This window comes from Nipponia nippon, unplaced genomic scaffold (genome assembly GCF_047370975.1).
Source record: "Nipponia nippon isolate SJK-2023a ecotype South Korea unplaced genomic scaffold, ASM4737097v1 scaffold_10, whole genome shotgun sequence".
Lineage (NCBI taxonomy): Eukaryota > Metazoa > Chordata > Aves > Pelecaniformes > Threskiornithidae > Nipponia > Nipponia nippon.
The window spans coordinates 1,261,845-1,282,050 of NW_028262291.1; the positions used below are offsets into that span (position 1 = coordinate 1,261,845).

The window sequence follows — 20,206 nt, forward strand, 5'->3', positions numbered from 1 at the left end:
TAATTTTCTTTGTTGTATATTATTTCCATAAAAAAAAAAACAAAAAACAAAAAACCACCCCACCCCCAAAATCAGAAATAGCCATAACACATTAGAAGTAAGATAAAAATGAAAAGGTTTGTTTGCCATTTTCCACAGTCATTTCTATTTTTTCATCCACTTCCAATGATTTTCTTAAACCAAAAATACTCTCAGGGCAGACCCAAGACAGGAGACAGAAACATAGGGTCTGGAGGCTTGAACAGGCAATAGCTCGAAGAGGCTGAGCTCTGCCTGCTGGCAAGTTTTATTAGCTCTCCTCACAACAACAACAACCACCACTACCATAGACATAATATTTACAAAACATCATCTCCTTTGAATGGATACAAGCATGACCCTGAAAAATACCAGACACTGTGGCTGTATGTACTGATGTTAGAAATGGAAGAGCATATGAAAAGGCTGGTTTAACTGGGGCTGCCCAATTTCTATGTTTGAAAGATGAATCTTAAAAATACACTTGGAATTTATTGGCATTTGATATTCACATAACATTGGTATTATTAGAATATTTTTCCACTAATGGAATTTATTTTTCCCAATAGAATTTCAAATTTATTTCCAATTTGTGGATTAGTCACTTCCCTTTCTTCTGGGTAGGGTTACTGCTGAGATGCCCAGGCTAGAGGTAATCCTGTCCATGGAAAATCCTGGAAATCCTGGCCAGGTTGTCTACTGCATGGTACTTTGCTGATCAGCCATACAAATCAACCTGGGGAGTCCAGGGCTGGCACTGTTTGCATTTAGTTTCCAGCAGATCTGATAAGTCTATATTAGCATAACATATTTTAGGTTATATAATATAATGCTCTTGATGAATGGTATCTTCAAGTTATGGAGGATGATATGGGAGACATGATAACTATTCACACCTCTCAGAAATTATGATGGGATAAACAGAAGGCCTGTAGGGATCTTGTCTTTGATCCACCTCCCAGGAGAGGCATTTCTTAGAGAACTGAACATGCAGGAAATATCAAAGTCCTTCTTAAGTGAAAGCTGAAATCCCACCCAAAAGGAAAAGAACGAACAAGTGAGGCATGATGGAAAATGTTGCTAACTTTCTCTGCATGTTAAATTAGTGCTACAGGATTTGAACAATGCTGGGAAGGAAAAATGAGATCTCCCTTCTGTGTAGATATCTCTGCTTCATGTGCCAGCGTCCTGACTGTAGGGTATGCCAGACTGATATTCATATCACGGAGATGATGGGATCGTTCGAAGGATGAGAGCCACTTCAAGCACAGCTCCCAAGCTCACTATGGTGCAAGGGAAAGGAAAGGTTTTCTTTTGCCTTCTTACCAGGAACATATACTTCATCATCTGTGAGGCCATGATCTTTTGCAACATGCTTGGAAAGGTGAAGTACGGGTCTCTGAACCCTCGTGGTGTGCTGTGGCCCCCACAGACATGTTGCAGGCTCCATGCAGGCTGCTGGTATCCAGGAAGAGGCAGGAGAGGTCATTGGCCCTGAGACACAGCTGGTCACACGCAGTGCACTCTCTGACCTGGTACTCAAAGGTCTCCTGCTCACTGCTCTTGGTGTGCCTGCTCAGGAAAGCGGAGTGTGAGAGCCTGGAAGGGCCTCCATAAGAGGGAACAGGACACTCATTCCCTGCCTGCACTCCAGCCGAACAGCACGGCCTCCCACAGTCTCCTGGAGGGACAGGACAACAGAAACCATGAGGCAGGGTGTAGGGATGGCTCTCAAGCCAAGCATGGCACTGATGCCTCACAGTGTACCTGCAGGGAAGAGGCTGCAGAATGAAATGGGGGTCGTTGGACGTCATTACAACAGAGAGAACAAAAGGACCAACTGACCAACTACCCAAAACCTCTCTTGAGACCTAGGTTTGGGAACAGGATGTGGGGTCAGAGGAGTGGTGGTGAGGATCAGCATCATCTCTTGATGGCTCGAGAGCATTTTCCCTTGGTCTCTCCTGCCCATCCAGGTGCAGACAAAGGAAGACAGCCCCCAACCTCCTGCTGTCCCCCTCTCTCAGCAGCACCCTAGCCCTGGCAGCCCTGGCTTCAGGACCTCAAAAATGGCATAAAGAGGACCAGCAGCCACACCTCCCTCTCCCTGCCATGCCCAGTGAGATCTTCTGATATGGCACATCAATGAAGCCACAGCACTGGTGGCATCTCAACACCCTTGTTCTGGGGTTGCAGCCAGCTCTGTAACTCATACACTCACTGCACAAATAAGAGTTAGGTTCTGCAGACGCGTGCTGTCTTTGCGTGGGGCTGTTACCCCAAGAGAGGGAAGGTCAGTGAAGCTTCCTGCTGGCAGGACACCCCAATTCACCACAAGGCTCTGAAGGAAGGGCTGAGTGCAGGAAGGAGTTGGCAGAAGCACCTTCACTTTCTGCTTTCTCATTCAAGCTGTGTGGAATAAAAGACAGATGCCTTTGCTGTCCATGTGACGGCACTATTTGAACACACTTTTTCCCCTCTGAGTGCTGAGGTTTAACTTTTGTCTTAACAAGCACAAACTTCTGGGTATTTCCAGTAAGAATTTTGAGGATAAAAGAACAAGAACATAAAAGCTTGCGGGGGGACAGACTGAGCAGCTGGGGCTGCAGAGGAACGAACTGCCAGCAGGGAGCCTGGCAGGTGAGTGGCACAGTGACGGGATTTCAATTGCATGCCAGTGGAGGGAAGCCAGAGCACCAACAGCCAACGGATTGCAATCTGAGGGTGCCTGGACTCAAACAGCATGCCAACACAAAAGGCCAAAAGCAGGAGAAGCAAACCAATGAGGGGGAAGGTGAAGCACCAACAGATGAGTACAGATTGCAAATCGAGGGAGCTCATAAATCAGTGTGCCAACGCATGTGCCCAGAAGCCCAAACAATACAGCAGCAGAGGGAAGACAGACTGACAGCAGCAGGCCAACAGACAGGAATAGATCACATATGGCACAGCAACGAGGAAAATGGAGCAGCTACGCTGTGTCAGCCCACACAAACTGCCTTCTGCTGGAAACCATTCAGTCCAGTCATTGTTCACAGGTATCATCAAACAGTCTTCTGGACAAGCAGAAAAGGATTTTTCCTTTCTCCAGGTGTGTAGAAAGAAGAGGTAGAGAAGGATAGTCCACAGGAATACAGTCCCCAGATGTAAAAGTGAAAGTTGTGCCTCAAGTAATCCCGAGGCTAGCAAAATGCTGCAGGAACTGAGGAGGTATTTCTGCTCTAGCACACTTAGGGGGCAGCTGGGCTGGGGAAGTTGTGTGTGCGTATGTCTGTGTCCCTTCACCGCTGTGGTGGTATCATCTTTGGTAACAGCCGGTGGGGCCAAATTCACTGCGCTGCTCGAGATACCAGACTGGCACCCCCTGACTGCACATTTGCAGCTGCACCAGGACTGATTTGAGCCTGCCTCTTGTCCCTTGCTTTCAGTAAATGCTGTCCGTGTCAGCATTTCTCTCAGAAATGTTTTTCCTGGTTCATTAAAGGCAGATAGGATCTGGCAATCAGCAGTTCTCCTTCCCAATGCCAGTCAGTCGCTTTTCAGGTCATTATGTCTTAAAATAATTCAAAGCTCCTTATTAACGCACTGAGGCAGGAATGACCAATTGCGACCCACGTAACAGAGCTGTGGGTAACAATAACTGGGTTCTGATAAGCACTGGTCGCAACTGCAGAAAACTGGGGCAGAGGGGCTGGTGAACATCAAGCTGCTTTTATCTGCCTTTTTCTCCTCCTCTCAAACATCCTCCATCCTTTCCAGTCTCTTCCCACACCCACATGGGTTAGAAAGCACCGTGCTGTGTCTGTTCCCTTTGCCCATCTGATGGGGAGCACTCACTGTTGCATTAGTGCAACGTCTGCTTCTGCTTTCTGCTTTGCTTCCACAGAGATCATCCCTTGTCCCATGTAAGCTGGGTTATGTCAGCCACTGACCTGGGATACAATCCTGCATTGCCAAAAAGATCCCTAATCAGCGGGGCACTTAGCACCACTGAACGATCATAAATGCTGGTTCTTGGTGCACAGCAAGCCTGTGGCACATTTTTGGCCCTTAGCCAGAGGTGAAAAAAAGCAAATGCCTGGAGGGGGTCAGAGTAGAAACACTCCAGCTTCACCCACCCATCAGCAATCCTCCTATGGGTAGCATCCACATGGAGGGCAGGCTGGGCTCTACCCTCACTCTTGCTGGCAGCTGAAGGTGTTGGGCTAGCAGTTAGCAACTGCTGGAGAGTTCTCACAGTCCCAGGAGAAAAGTTTGCTGGAGACAACCCTAAGCTACTGGAAGAACCGTGCTTACATGACAAACACAGGGCACAGTCCCCACCCTCTGTTATCAGACAAACTGCACTTGTAATTTCTGGGCAAATAGCTTTATTGCAATAAGGAGGAAAGCTTTCCACATCTCAATTTCCATCTTCAGCAAAAGTGCAGCTCCCGAAGTCCACACAGCAAGGGCAGTACTCCTCAGAGAAAGGAGAGCAGAACTAAGCACTAGCAACACTGGGACAGGGACATGTCCAGAAATAAAGTATGGACCAAGAGGATAAAAGCCTCCTTGGAAATCATTTGTGCTTTGGTGTACATGCAGATCCCAGCAGCCATACTTTGGTTTCTCTCGAGGGTTTATCTGGAGTAATAGCAGCAATGTGGAGATTGGCTTGTAGGGAAAAGGCAGGATTATTTATTGGTTTTGCTTCTTTATCAGGAGACTTATCTTGTTGCAATCCTGTGCTGTTGTGCTAAGCTAATAAAGTGAGATAAACATTAGTCACCCAAGCTCCTTCTGCTGCCTCCCTGTCTTGGACTCTCCCGAGCTTTTTACTGGAAGTTAAACACTCAACAGCCCATGTCTGCCTTGTAGCTAGCCCCAGAATGAGAAAACCAGGAGCAGCACAAATTTTGTGCGGATAGATCAGAAGATGCCAATGCACACAGCCATATTCTCAGACAGTGGAAATCAGCCCAGCTTTTAGTTGCCAGGTGGGGGAAGAGATTGGTTGATGGGAGGTTTAAATCCAGACCAGAGCATCAAGCACTTTACTCCCCATGCTGCCTGGAAATGGTGTGCTCACTTTACTGAATTGGGGCTTTATGGCAGGACCATAATTGAAGACAATATTGCTGAAAGATGAGGGAGGATTGAGGGAGGAGGGGTCCAACATGCTATGGTGCTGTCACCTCATGAAGTCAATCCAGAGGTCAGCAGGCTTTCTAGCTCAAGCCTGAACTCACAAGCCGAGCACAGCAGAGCTGACTTGCTCTCAGTGAATCACCTCTGCTCTCAGGCTGCATCTCGGCTCTAGGTGAAGCTTGAAAGATGGTATTTTACCAGCAACAGAGCCTGCTGGGCTCCTCATGAATGGAGAAAGGTGGTATGCAAAAGGGTTGTCATCTGAGACAAGAGAGGAGCAGAGAAATGGCAGTGCCATCTGGCACTTGGAGGCAATGCTGACCTCCACCTTCAGCAGCAATGATAAAAGGGACACCTTGAGCCCTGTTGGACAAGGGAAATAGTGGGAAACAATGTGCTGACTCCACACCCAGCACCCCTGGAATGATACCCGTTGCTGCCAAAAGCCCAGAGAGCTGGAAATGCCCCTGGCATTTTGTAGGCAGGTCCTGGCAGGAGCTCTTCTTTTCCCTGAGAGTTAGGAGACAGACAGCTAAAGAAGTACTGCACAATTAGTGGTTTTATGACATAGAAAAAATGATGACAAAGTCCTTCAGCAAAGAACATGTGATCAGTCCTTGCTTACCAGTGATAGAGGAAACAGCAGCTCCTGAGCATGTAAACTGCTGGCTTCTGGCAGGATGAGGACCATAGTGGCACATGCCACCAGCTTGTGCTGGGAGCACAGAGTCTGGCACAGCAGAGAGCAGAGCCAAGCCCTGAAGTGAGCTCCTGGATACAGTCTTATGAGCAACTGCAGGGTCAGGGTGACTTGCGCTGGCTTACGCCCTGCAGCTGGCATCGAACTGTAACACCCCAAAGGGAACAGCCAAGCAGTCAGTGCTGGCTTATTTACCCACCAAGAGGAGATGAACACTGGGTTGTGTAACTGAATTGCTACCATGAGCTGGACTAACTGCTTCCAAGTCAGTTCAGCTACATCTCTGCTGTACCTGCAGCCAGTTTGAGAAATGTGATGTAAGGGACCCCAGGGGGAACAGGCAGGAAGGTGGAGACATAGGACATGTGTTCTTCCCACCCAAAATCCTAAGTGATATTGCAAGGTCTCACTGAAAGATTGAACTAGCTGTAATCTCCTCCAGCTTTAATCTCTGCATTCAGGCAAGCAGGACAGGCAACCACGTCCTCCTGCATTCCGATTTCCCTCCGAGCAGAAAGATGGGCTTCATGTCAGCAAAGCAGCTGAGATTTCCCCATTTTGGGGGGCAGAGTGAGGCTTATTTTCATTATATGTCATCATCATCTTCTGTCACCGCATCAGTGTGAGACATGTTGACTGTCACTTCTGCAGCTGAGAGTGATGAGCTCTCTGAGGCAAAGGACACTCCCAGCCCTCTGTGTTGATCGTCCTTGTCATAATCTTCTTCCTCCTCATCATCATTCTTCTGCAGATCTTGGTCACTGTCATCATCGCCATCTGCTGCATTGTCCTCTATCACTTCAGCCCTCTCTCCAGCATCTAGATCCACATCAGTCTTAAACCACACAGCTTTGTAGCCATCATCTGCCACGTGCCTGTCTGTCTTGAGGATAGACTTCACTTCTTTCTCATGCTTAGTTTCTTCTTCCACTTCTTCTTCTTTCTCTTCCTGGTCAAAGATGACGGTGGAAGCTATAGAAGCCTTTGGGAGGCTATCAGTTTCTTCTGTGTTGGAAGAGGGCAAGGGAAGTGCTGGCTGCTCTAGCACATGTGTCTTCAACTGGACACTGCCATTTTCTGATGTCTCGTGCTGTTTGGTGCTGACATCTGGGTGTTCATATTGGTTGTAAGATTTGTTCTGGTAACCCCCAAGGATTTCCCTGAAGACCTAGAGGAGGAGAGACACCTCATGATTTTAGAGAAAGGAAAAGAAACAGGGCAGGGGAGGAAAGGGGTGGCTGAAGCGACTGAGCCTCTGCTTAGAAAAGCTTCAGCTTGTTTTGCAGTTAGACCTATTTGAAACCTGGGAAAGATACAGCTCTCTAGAACAGCTATTTTTTATTGATTTCCTTTCTAGATTTTTTCAGATAAGCATAGGCATGTTTTCCAGGAGGGCTGAGCCCCAGCAATGTATACTGATTTGTACCTGTCCATTTGAGGTATTACTCTGGAGTGGGATTTACCTCACTGAGGGTGAAGGACTGTTGTTATTCACCTGAGCTATGTGCCCTGGACTCCTGTTGTAGTCAGTGGAGTCTAGGCTCCTCACAGTCCCATCCTAAGGTAGAGACCAACGTCTGGTCTTATGAATTACACCCTAAACTTCAAAGTAACCAGACTGCCGGGGTTAATAGCTCAAGTGCAGACAACTGTCTAAGCGCAGGCTTTAGGATAGGCTATGAAGGGACCTTTCTCTCCATTGACTATAGAGGGAAGATGAACAGCAGTTTATACCACAGACACCTGTTTTTCAGAGACCACCTCTGATATGTGTCACATTCATCCTAGATTTTGTGCTCCATGGAGCTCTGGTCCTCTCCTTATCATGTCTGCTCATCATCTACCACACAGCTTCAGCCTCAGGGGGCAGAAAAGAACAGCAGCAAGTAACAAGCAACACCAAAACGATGCTACCTTTGCAAACATTGTCTCAGGAGCGATTAATCACCTTCACACAAACATGTGTAGTATTTGGACAGCCCATCCATACTTTAAAACCTCCTCAGATCCCACTTTCTAACTCTAAGAAATTCTTAAAGTGAGTCAGGTGCAAACAAGGCACGCACTTACCTTTTTCCTTGTTGGGTATTTGACTGATTTTCCATACCGTTTAAATATCATCACTCCAAGGAAGACTAAGGCAATTAATAGCAGTGCTGCTAACGTACCACCTAAGATACCCATATCCTGAGCAGTGTATCTCTTATCAGGGGAGGATACAGCTACAAGAAAAAACAACCAGTGTTACAAAGCCTACAAATGGCAGCTAGCTTTTTTAACACAACACTTCATTGTGGGAGAAGCTCCAACCAATTTTTGAAGGGCAAAGACGCATCCTGTGCTGCAGAATGTGACAGTGATATATTTCATGTTACAGAAGGCCATTTCTTTGCTGTCCTGAAAGCAGAGGGTTTTTTTTTTTAAGGTGACCAGTCACAGAATACTATAACTTCCAACAAGTTACATGAAGTGGAAATAGCATCCATTTACAGGACAATGACTTTTGCCCCATGATTTAACTAAGCTGATTTATATGTGACTGTATTAAGCAAGCAGATGTTATATGGAGCAAAGCTAGGTAGGTCTTGTACTTTCCCACTTCACCCATTTACACCAGCATGCAAAAATGAGGTACGTTTGTACGTATGTATGTGAAAATGCAAAGCTTCTTTTAATCTGGAACGTCACCTCTGATACTGACGAGCTCATTAAAACAGGAAATAAAAAAGCATAATAGGAAATAGAAAAAGCATTAGAAGGTCCCCAGGACCAGAAACCCTTTCCTGCCCTTTTTGTAGCTGCAGCAATATACGCCAGCCTTCTCAGGAGTGGCTTATGCTTTCAGCCACCGGTCAGCGTAAGCATATTTGTATGGAGATCAACATTATAGTGGAAAACCAGTAACTTCCTCAGGGTTAATCAGCTTTGCTTGTTCTTGTCAGTGGGATGACTTGTTTTTAAGTTTCCTAGCTTCATTTTGTAGCATAAATTAGTCTCTTTAAAGTTTAATGATTAATGAAACACAGTTTTGTTCTCCTGCTGACCTGTTTATGACAATGGACTTTGAGTATTCCCTCTGCATTTGATTGCACCCTCAGTTTATCATTAGTACATTGGTGAGGGTTTAGGACATCAGTGAATTTTTGCTTCTTAATCACGCCTTCTAGGGAGCCACAGCCCACAGAGCTGATGTGAAACACTACTAGCATTAACTCCTTCTGTGCTGTGCAGCACGCGGTGCCTCTGTGAAAGCTTGGTGGAATGACTCACCCTGAGATCCGTGTGAGCTGGCTCCGGCACCGGTGTCTCAGAAACCAGAGGCCAAAGTACAGTTACCACTTCCCAGAAGGAGAGTATATTAAAAATGACTCTAGTTTCTCCCTGGATATTGGAACGCTCAGTAAAGCACTCTCCAACCCATTGCATGCACGTTCCTTAACACCACCTTTTAGAGCTGAGGGTGAAATATCCTACAGATTGGCCAGGCAATGGTATTCTCAGCTCTGTTTAGGCCATTCCTGGGTGCTGGCTATAGTATAGAATAAAGCACAATTCCTCTCATAGGCTCTGAGCCATTCAGTGTAATTTCAATCTACTTTTTTGCATAGTCACCAACATAATTATTCGGGGGGGGGGGGGTTAAATAGCAAGGCCAACATTTAAAAGTGGTATAGAAGTATTGGTACATCTGTTTGGAGCATTTGCAGCTCTGTGCACTGACACCTAAACCAGCTTTCTGCTGAGCTGGACTGTGGTCTCAAATGGGGTCAGGCAGTTTTCATGCAGCCAGTGTTTTTAGCTGTGAAGTGACACTGCCTTTAGGGAATCCAAATTTACAGCCAGGAGCCCACTTTTTTTTTCCTCCAGAAATTCCCACAATGGTCGTGGTTCAGAGGGTGAAGTAATGGAAGAGCCCAACTGGGAACTTCAATCACACATCGTCATGTAGAAACCAATGGAGTCTGGGCATTATTTGCCTATCCTACTGTGAAAATGCATGATATTGGTTCATCTTAACCCAAAGCATAAGAAGCTTCGTAAGCTTCAAATCTAACTGATTTATAAGATTTATTTAGGAGCCATTTCTAAGAAGTATGGAAGTGTAAGCTATTTTTACGTCAATAAAGCCAAATGGTAGCTGGAGGGTTATGTATGTAGCCTCATGTCTATCTTATTTCTCATGGGTCATTTCTCCTGTTAAGTCCTTAAAATCTTGGAGTATAAGAACTTGACCTGAGTAGAAAATGCCTTGGCTCATGAGGAAGCCTGGCTTTGCACGGGTGTGCCAACTTCTGTCTGCTCTGCATAAGAAAGGAAATAATGTTTCAGTTTTCTCTATTTTTGGCTAAAAAGGAGCAATGATGTACCAAGGCGTCAGGGCAACCCTCCTTTGCCATGATAAGACATCTTGGGTTATTTCTGACCCACAAAACAGCATGAAGCAACCCCAGATTTAGCTTTGGAAAAGACAGTACAAGACACAGCACTACTTAAAGTCTCAGGAGGCTGTTTGAGGCATGCAGTGACCACATCATAAGGATGTTTTATGAGTGTTTTCTCTCTTATAGCCGCCATAGAACCTCCTGTAGGTATGGAATTGGCCTCAGCCCAGGTCCACAGACTTCAGTGGGTGACCTGTCATTGCCAGTTTGCCCACAGAAGTGGAAAAGACTCCCCAGTCATCTCCACAAAGCAGAAAACAAAGAGACACCCAGCCTACCTGTTGCAGGGATGACCTCCACCACGATTACAGTGCTCACCTCCTGCAGGCTCACCATATCTTTTGCAACAGCCTACGTGAACACGGGAAAGAGATAGCTTAGGGACTTCCTAGATCTCCAGCTCACTCTCAAGGTATGTGGTGGGCCCTTTGTGGACAAAGTAAGTACCTTGTCCATATCCTCACCACATCCTCACAATAGCCCTGCATTGTAGCTGGACAATCTGGTCACAGAGGAAGAAAAGCTCTGCAGATTCCCTGTCCTGGGCCAGAATCAGGTGCATCATTTGTGTACAGCTTTGTAGCACAGTGCTGTACCCAGATAATGAGGTAGTGTGGGGCAGGTAGCGGCATGTGTTGGCACCTCTCTCTGCCCTGCCTGTGTAGCTAAAACAATGCTGTAGTGAAGCTGGTTCAGGTAGCTCCATAGGGCATGGCATTGTGCTAGGCAAGTCTTAAGGAGACAGTTGTCACTGGCAGGCAGATGGACAAAGTGAACATCTAGCTTCTTAGAAAGTCTAAAGTTATTAACTGCTTCCTTTGACCTGAGCGAAAAAAGTACTGGATTTACCAAAGGATTTCCAAGTTTGGGGCTGTAGCCTTTAGAGCTGGGGTATATGCCAGCAATCATACCCTACCCATACCTACACATCAACCTCCTGCCCATTTGCTCACCCTCCTTTTTTTGTTAATCAGAATCAGAGTGTGGGAAAGGGGCTCCTAAAATCTCCCCAGTTGACTTTTTGCTTGTCTCCAATGATATTTTCCACAGGACTGGAGAAACAATTTTACAGCTAGCATCAGATATAGCCTGTGTCATACAGAGTAAATTTGCTATCACTTCATCTCCCTCTGTCCCTATACATTTATGATGCAAATGGTTGGGGCAAGGACTGTCCTTTCATTATATCCCTTATCTAATGGAATTCCACCCTTGGTGCTTCGCTACTAGAAACTACCCCTTCCTTCACAACCCTGGCAAAATAATGAAGAAAGTTGCCCTACCTCTATGGTTACAGTTCCTGTTGACTCCAGCATCACGTTTGTCAGGATGAGTCCATCTTTGGTTGCGATGAAATCGGTGCTGTTTTTTATGTAGTACTCAATGTTTGGGTTGACTTTCTGAAAAGCCAGAAGAGTGAATGATTAAACCACACTGTTCGTGCTTTGCATCCGTCTTCGTAACAACCCATTGGCAGGGCTTGTCAAATACACCTGAATTATGAGCAGCTGTATAGTGCAATAAATAAATCTGGACTGAGGAGGTGAGAAAGGTTGAACGCAAATGTGTTCACCCCGTTGCTCAGAGTTCAAGAATGTATCCTAGAAGTGTTGCCTCCAAAAAAATCCCGTGTATTACCCAGCTTGTGTTGGTATCTTTAGTATTTGCCCAAGCAAAACACATCTATGCACAGGACCTTGTAAATTTGATCCATTCTGCCTTTAATACAGTGCCAAAGGGAATGTACGTGTAGAATAATACTTGTGCTGAGGTCTGCACAATTTTTTCCTTTGTGTCTAGGCTGTTATTCCTCTACTAGGTCCCCAGTCTTGTTATGGAAGCCTTGGCATCAATAAAACTAGCACTTTTTTCTTTATTTAATAGGGTGGGATGGGAATGACTGGTCAGTAAATCTCTTCGCTCTTCCTTCTCCCAGTGCATTGTTAAAGAATGGCTGTCTCAGAATGAGTCCTTACAGGGAGAAGGTTAACAATTTCCAGCCCAGGACTGCAGGTCCTTGCTAGTCTGCTGTCTTTGGACTGGCTCCTCTTCCCAGGCCAGTCCACAAATAGCTCTCCTTGACCTGGCAGAGAGAGGACACCTCCACCTGGGATCCTGCCACCCCGAACTCTTCAAGGAAACACTTCACCCAGCCCTCATTCAGATCTGGACCCGTTCACAGTTTTTGCTAACCCTGGGCTTTACTCAGCATACTGTTTTGCAGTGGATCAGCTCACCTACATAGATCTGTGTGAGACTGGCTTTTGGAAGAGAGGAGCCCACATTACATCACACCATAAGTGATTCTGATCTATGTGGAATTGCCAGGGAAATATAACATGGAACACTAGAGGAAAACATGTGTTTGCCTCTCCCCACCTCCCCTTCCTCATGTTTTCTGATCCTGCTTTAAGCCTGAAGCAGTGAGAAAGAATGCAGTGCATTTTCAGTTTCTTACATCAGGGAAATCTTCATCCGCTGCTGTTATCATCAGGGGGGCTGAAGGATTGCCAGCTTTGAAGACAAAGCTTCTTGGGGGCAGAAGAACACGTACTGTCCCATTGTAGATCTTGCTCTCAAAGTACGGTGGATAATGACTTTTATTAATGACCTTAATCTCTACACTGACTATGGAGTATTTCTGTATGTTGTTGACTTGGGTGGCCTGGGGAGAAAGAGAGAGAGAGAGACATGTTAGCCTTTTCCTATTAGTGATGAGACATAAAAGGATAGGCCTGATCTGAAGCCCATTGCAGCCCATGGGGTTCTTTCCATCCTTTTCAGTGAGCTTTGAGCCAGGCCTGTCACAGGTGGCCTTATGGTTTGGAATCCTTGTGTTTTAGATTGCTTCTGCTGTTGGTCCTCCACACAGTCTTGGTCTAGCCCCAAAGTCTAGATATGACCCTCCATAAGGGCCGTGTCTGGACAAATTGCCATGTTCCAGTACAAAGCACCAGCAGGCAGAGTCTGCTCATCTTCATGAGGCTTTGGGTCAGTTCAGTTGCTGCCTGAGAGTCCACATCTTCCTGGGTACGTATGTGCAGGGAGTGCTTTTCAACTCCCTCCTTTCCTCTTGAGCTGTAGCCAAAAGAGGAGCTTGTCTCTAGGGTTGAGTTACGTTAACTACTGTAACACAAGCTCCAGTCATGCCTAAAGAAAGCCTTCCAGTTATGCTCATCCCTACCTTCAGCTCAGCAGGATGTCCCCATTCAGTTAATGTGCTTTGATATTTCAACCCACAGGTAAGGGAAAATGCCTCTTAACTTCTGCAAGAGCTTTGCATGTAAGTTGCTATAAGACACTGGTTAAATACTAGGCCCTTCCAAAAGAAAGGGTATAACTGAGTTAGCTTTAATTATGAATGTGATTGACTCCTGTCACATCAAGACTGCTGCTTCCTAGAAATCCAGCTATGCTAGGTTGTTGTCTGCAATGTCATCAGACTTACCATGACTTGCAATAGGTAGGAGGCTGAGGAAGTTGCTGCTTTTTTCATAGTTAGATTCCCTGTGTCTGCATTCACTGAGAATACTTCATCTGTATCCCCTAAAGAAAATGGAAAGACAACTCAATCATCAGATACCTTCATAAAGTGACCTGGAGCTCATTGACTCATTTTTTCACATCTTAGTGACAATACTCCCAGGGCATAATGCTGTTTTCCTTGCCTGCCTGGCTGCTCCAAGGACTGGCAGTGCTGGCCAGGGATTCAGAGCGACTCAACAGACAAAAAGCGCTGAGAAGATGTGTGTGAACCCAACGAGCTGAAGTAGGGCAGCAAAGGTTTGCATTTCCCGTGCCGAGGCCCAGATATAGCCAGCTTAAATTCTGCTAAATGCCTAGAGCCTAGAGCCTCTGGTGCAATTTGAGGACCGAAGGTCTCCAGTTCCCTAACCCTAACCTGAACCCAAGCCCTAACTGAACCCAAACTGCACTTCAGGAGAGATAAGGGAAGGATTATTCCTATTTTAAAGGCAAGAAACCAATCTACAAAGAACAGTTGGGTGGGAATTCATCTTGAATAGCTCTAGGCAACTAAAGGGAAGGCATGTCTACCTGACCTTGTTACCTATATTGTGAAGAGAAATGGCATCTCAGTGCATGATTTATCTGACTTACTGTGAACATTGGCCTCAACGTGAGCTGCATTCTGCTCTGGAAATGCTTATTTCTCTCTACTGACTACAGAAGGAGCCTAGACACAGAAATCTTCTTGTATAGATGTAGGGGTGGAAATCAGCTTCCTACGTCTCTAATCCGTGTTTGAATCATAAAAACATCTATGTTGGATATATGTTAAAATGTAAGCAAAATTTTTAGTTCTCTTCCTCACTCTGGGACACTGTGGGCTGTATTCAGAGAAGGATCTCCCTGTCTGGGGTTCCCTATTGGCTGTGGGGTAGGGAGGACAGACTACATCCGAAATGCCAGTAGTGTTTAAGGCTCTTTAATGTATTTATTACCAGGAAGATATTCACAGATGTGGTGCCATGTGGCGTAGGTAAAGGGAGATGAACAAGCAATGGCTCCACCTCACCAATATGATCTACCTTTGCTTTGATAGTTATTCAAAACCCCACTATTGTTTAAAAAAAAAAAAAAAAGAAGAAGAAGAAGAAGAAGAAATCCTTTGAATGAAATAAATGGCCCAGTCAATGATTGGGCAATCAGTTGACTGTATTCGAGTAATCTTTTTGAGATCAAGACTAAAACAGGGCAGATTAGACAGTGGCAATCTGCTGGGGAATAAAAACATAATTCTTGGCAATGAATGAAAATTATGCTGATGATGTGAGAATTTTAGGTTCAAAGACTGAATAAAAGTGGTGTGATCAGCCTGGCAAAATCAAGTCTAAAAGCTTAAAGATAAAACATGTCTCACCTCCCCAAAAAACAAAGTCCTTTTGAAACAGATCTCATGGAGATTGGTTTGTGGGACTAATTCTCTTTTTCTTCCTCTCTGTGGAGTCTATTTCTTCTACTTAATCCACAATGTTCTGTGGATCTAGTTATGTTTCTGTGGCAGAAACAGAGGGGCAAATCCCCAGGCCCTCAACTCTCAAGTGCCATGGAGGGTATCTCCTCTCAGCATGCAATGTAGGGGACATAAAAACAATGCATTTTGTGGAAGGTGACAACTTCTACTCACCACCAACAATACTGTACATGATTTTTTCATTTAAAGTGTAGTCAGGATCAATAGCATAGATAGGCCCCGGCTCTAGGATGAGTGGTTCCGTCTGCAACAGAAAGGGAAAGCATTACATACCACACTACAGCACCAAATTAGCATTTGCAGCCCTCTCCCGTCCCAGCGCGGCTCTGGTGGTTTTGTCTGGGCAGAATGGCATTTACTGCTGGGAAATGGCTGTAACAGGGCAGAAGCAAGACAGCCTAGAGCAAAGGGTTTTCCAGCTCTCGCCTCTCCTGCAGAAACAAGGACAAGCAGTGCTGCTTGGGGTGGGGGAACCTCCACTTTCCAGGATGATGAAGGCTCACTGTCATGCTGAATTATCTGCATTTATGACTGGAGATCAGGATGAGATCATGGAAACTGTTAGGCACTACCCACTGGGAATAGCATCTGGGTATTGTTTGAGAATAGCATCAAGGATACTGTTTGATCATGCCTGCTTACCGGTATCTCGGAGATATTGACCCTCCCTGTATAGGGGCTGCTGATGCAAATGCTTTTGCCTGTGTCAATGAAAGTACAGGGTAGGAACCAGGGTGGTTTGGTGTCAGCTTGTTCAATAAATATGTTTATTGTTGTGGTAGCTGTGTTGATGGTGTCGGTGCTGCCCACAGGCCTGTCCTGTACCCAAAGGCAAAGCATACTCGTGAGACGCAAGTTTTAATGCCAAAAGAAGAACCCATCTGCAAAGGCCAGTGACCCAGGGTGTTTTAGCTGTTGTAACTCCACTCTGTCTAAAGCTTAGCAGTTTATGTGAGATTAGCTAAAGCAGTGAATTATCTCATTCTGCTGGCAAAGGTGGACTGAATGCAAGGCTGGACACAGTGACTGTGTAATTACGGAGGGTGGAAGGCTGCTCCAAATTCACCGCCCCCGGTATCCACCCCCCCTCCTGCCATCCCAGAGATCTCTCATTCAGACTTACTTACCCTTCAGTTAAGAGAGACGAGGGCAAACAAGGCATTTTGTTCCTCCTAAGGAACTTACCCTTGCATACAAGACCAACGTTGTCGAATTAAATTTCTCATAGTTCAATGCTTTTTGTAAATAAATTTCTGGGTTATTAACTCCTTTTATGGCAAAATAACCATCTGTGCCCTGGGGGGGGGAAAAGAAAAACTCTGCTAGCAGACTCAATCACAGACACGTTTGAAATACTGCTCATTGCTGTGTTTGTCATCCCAATTGGACCTTTAAGCCTGGGGATCTGGGGAGTGGGGGGCAGTGTGAGAATGCCAGATCTATTTAATCTTTGGTATTGCACACTGGAGTTGCCTGGCTTGTCAGAAAGGTTTGTTCATGTTCCTGTGAGTTTTCTTCTCCAAGATCCCCTGCTTTGCCTGCCTGCCTGCCTGCTCAGCAGGTACTGGATGAAACCTTTTACTTCATTTATTTCCTACACTCAATAGGTTGCCAACAATCCTTGATTGTGGGTCCATGACAGCCAAGCAATCTCACATCCATGCACAAAACAGATCAAAGATGGCTCAGCCTCTGAGAGCTGGCAAGATCACTTGCCTTCGCCTAGCACAGCTGAACTTTGGAAGCAACTGTAAAGCTAAACTGAAATAACATAAGTTGCATTTTACTCTATAACCTTCTGCACTTGCTTTGGTTCTCCTTTAATCTTATGTCTTAACTAGAATTCCTCCGGATTTCTAAATCCCCCTGGATTTACACTGATGTGAGTGTAAAGTTTGAAATAGCTGAAATTCAAAACTTGTGGTTTCAATTCACAACCCTTAAAATCCCTGGGGTTATGGAGGTAATGGAGGCAGAATGTCCGACACTGCCTGCTCACTCCACAATGCTTTTTAAAAGTGTAAATACACATTTGGTTTTTCTCTTGAATTTACTTTTTTTTTAGTTTCTAGCCCTTGCACTCTAGGCTGGCATCAATTTAACTGCATACAGTTCATTTCCCATGTTATCAAGCAAACCCCTTAAGAGCAAATAAACTAAGGCACTAAACTGGGACCTGGGGAAGTGGAGGCTGCCTTTGGCCTTGCCAAAGACTCTTTGTGTGATCTTGGGCAGCTCGTGTTATCTCCACTTCACATGGACACTGCTGGCAAACAGGACAATAACTCCTTTCCCTATCCGACTCAGCGCAATTCTGAACTCTGTGAGGTACAAAGGTGTCTCCTGATATGTTTACAGACCATGCCAACAAGACTTCCCTGGATCATATGGCTCAGAATATCACAGATGAAAGTTTAATATGTACACTGCAATAAAAGTGAGCAGTAAAAGAATTCAATACTTGCAATGTTGATTGCTCTGTTCTGCCAACCAAACTAATGCTTGGTTTTTGCAAAAGACATACCTCTTCCAGAAGCTGTCAGAGAACTAAATGCAATACAGTGACCTTAGCCTCAAAGCTGGGGCGCTTCTGAATTAAACACAAGGACTTCTCCAAAGCTACCATTTTTTCCCCAAAGAACAAAGATGCTCACCGACACTATTGTTGTGAGTTCGTAAAATATGGTGTCCAGGTCAGCATCGCTAGCGCTTAAATCTGCACGGGCTACAATGGTTGCATTCACTTTTGTATCCTGAAACGAAGTTGCTGTGGTTATTCTCTCTGTGAAATGGGCTGAAGACTTCTCCCAGCTAACCCTTCCTTAGTCCCACAGCACTGGGTGACCCAGCGTCCTCTTCACTTCTGTAAAATGCTTACCTCAGGAACAATGTCAGTGAGGTTCGTTTGCTTAAACACTGGGCTGTTATCGTTCACATTGAGAACGGTTACAAGAATTTCCAAAGAATTCCTCTGCAGAAATGGTAATGTGAGAGAATCAAAGACAAAAATAAGACTTTGGCTGTGAGAGGAGTGTGTATGTCTGCAAAGAAAAGGACATCTCATCCCAGTCTGTCGACTAGGAAGAGCAGAGGGGAGTACGTGCTGCCCTGCAGTACCTTCTAACAGGGCTGAGTGTTTGGAAGAGCACTCACCTGCCCATCGATGTTCTGACAAATCAGGTACACCAGCAGCAAGGTGTCTTCCTGTATGCAAAAACAAAACCCCAGCCATTGTAGAAACAAGCCAAAATGTACTAACTCTTTCTAAAGTAAATGAGACAAATACACACATTGCTGAATCAGAAATGCTGCTGGGCTTTATCTTGTTTTCAGGCATATCTAACTTTTCCTTTCTTTCCTTTACAGCCATCCATCAGCGCTGGAATTTTGATGGAGTCAAAGCAGACCGACCTTCCAGCTTCTCTCCCTGTGATTCCTGTAACAGGTCGGCAGAGCTAATTGGCCATTTTCTCACGCTTTAGGTGAATTCAAACAGAGATTTCTTTTTAAATTGAATGAAACAGAAATGTACCATGCAGCAAGTATAGTGTCACCTGCAGGGTGTTAACTCTGCTGTTCTTTGCTCAAATAAATGTGGGTTTTTACAGTAGGGGAAAGGCAGATTAAGGATGCTTGTGGCTGTGTACAGAGTACTCCAGGAAAGTAAAATAATTTAGCAGCAACCTAACTGAACACACTGACCTTTTATATTGCCTTTATGTTTCACGCAAGATCACCTCGTTGCTCAGAGCTGTGTTTTCTCTAGGCAAGCAGGGATCATTTTCCATGAGTCCTGGAGAGCTCTGAACACTACAGTTGTCTTTTGGTTTTAGAACTTCCCCTTGCTTTAATTCATACAGACTCATTGAAGGAAGGTGACAGCAGGCATACCATGCATCCCCCTCCTCCCTATGCTCTGCTTGTGAAAGGGCTGACCTCCCAAGCAGTGAATTCAAACCCAACTGAAATAGGTTTACTTTTCAAAGTTATTTCCTAGATCCTTTAGAAACAGTTTATGAATCCTGGAAGTCCAAGACCCCAGGTTGAAATTAATTGTATCCCAGCATTATCCATCTCACCCTTACAGCTTGCCAGCTAAAGGCTTACCTCATAGTCCACACTTCGGCTCAGCTGCAGCTTGGACCCCTGTAGAGTGAAAAAACTGACATGGGGGGAAGCATGATCAATCATTGCAGTGAAGTCTGGTTCCACATCGATAGTGGTCACCACGTAGCCAGGAGGGCTATTTTCATAAATGCTCGGTTTGTTGTTATTGACAGCACATCCTGGAAAAACACACAAATGAGACACAAAATTGCCAGGGATTCACATTGTGACAGAGTTGGGTGAGACGTGAGACCTCTCTGGTTACCATTGGAGAGAAGGTCGTTGAACAAAGCTGTCTTGGAGTAAGAGTGTAAACATCTCCCACCTATAATGGTGCAACCTGCTGCCGTGGGGGTTATTCCTCCGAGGCCATGGACCTCCTGCAAGAGCTTACCTTGTTGCTGTGCTGAAACCTGTGTTACGAAGGGCAGCAGAAAGAGCACAGAAGTGAGGAGCCAGTGAGAAACAGCCATGGTGAGATGCCAGTTGTTGAAAAAGTCCCTGTTTCTGATTAAGCAGATCCTCTTCTCTCCCTGTTTCTCCCAGTGCCGTCTTCTGCGTTCACTGCTTCGTGAAGGCAAAAAACATTGGCTGGCTGCAGTAGATTGCTGCAGTTCAACCTTTGCCTCTTTGCCTCATTGGATGACTTATTGAAAGATATTTACCAGTCACAGAACATGATAACACATGAATTCCTGTTTCTACTTTGTTCCTGGGTCTTTCCTATCCTAAACTCTCTGTAGCAACAACGCATTTGAAGCATTTCAGAATTCAGAGCCAAGCCCCCTGAGATGAGCAGGAAGGAGGACAAGG

General features: G+C 45.4%; 1 protein-coding gene across 1 annotated transcript; it reads right to left on the reverse strand.

Moving 5' to 3' along the window:
* Window positions 1-5,689: 5,689 nt before the first annotated feature.
* Window positions 5,690-19,940, reverse strand: CDHR5 (cadherin related family member 5). Its single transcript, XM_087740198.1, has 14 exons — window positions 19,788-19,940; window positions 19,394-19,572; window positions 18,440-18,490; window positions 18,165-18,257; window positions 17,941-18,039; window positions 16,472-16,582; window positions 15,929-16,105; window positions 15,440-15,530; window positions 13,739-13,836; window positions 12,749-12,955; window positions 11,574-11,690; window positions 10,569-10,641; window positions 7,919-8,070; window positions 5,690-7,016 (listed from the first exon to the last, which is right to left on the reverse strand). Exons 1-14 carry the CDS (start codon window positions 19,864-19,866, stop codon window positions 6,435-6,437), a joined length of 2,109 nt encoding a protein of 702 aa, XP_087596324.1. The 5' UTR covers window positions 19,867-19,940; the 3' UTR covers window positions 5,690-6,434.
* Between the last annotated feature and the right edge of the window lie 266 nt (window positions 19,941-20,206).

Excerpts from the sequence above, each read along its gene's own strand:
- CDHR5 (XM_087740198.1), bottom strand. The coding sequence starts at position 19,866 with ATGGCTGTTTCTCACTGGCTCCTCACTTCTGTGCTCTTTCTGCTGCCC. Across the intron at positions 18,258-18,439 it reads GTCAGAACATCGATGGGCAG|AGGAATTCTTTGGAAATTCT; the intron begins GTGAGTGCTCTT and ends CCATTTCTGCAG. Across the intron at positions 13,837-15,439 it reads CATGTACAGTATTGTTGGTG|GGGATACAGATGAAGTATTC; the intron begins GTGAGTAGAAGT and ends CATTTTCTTTAG.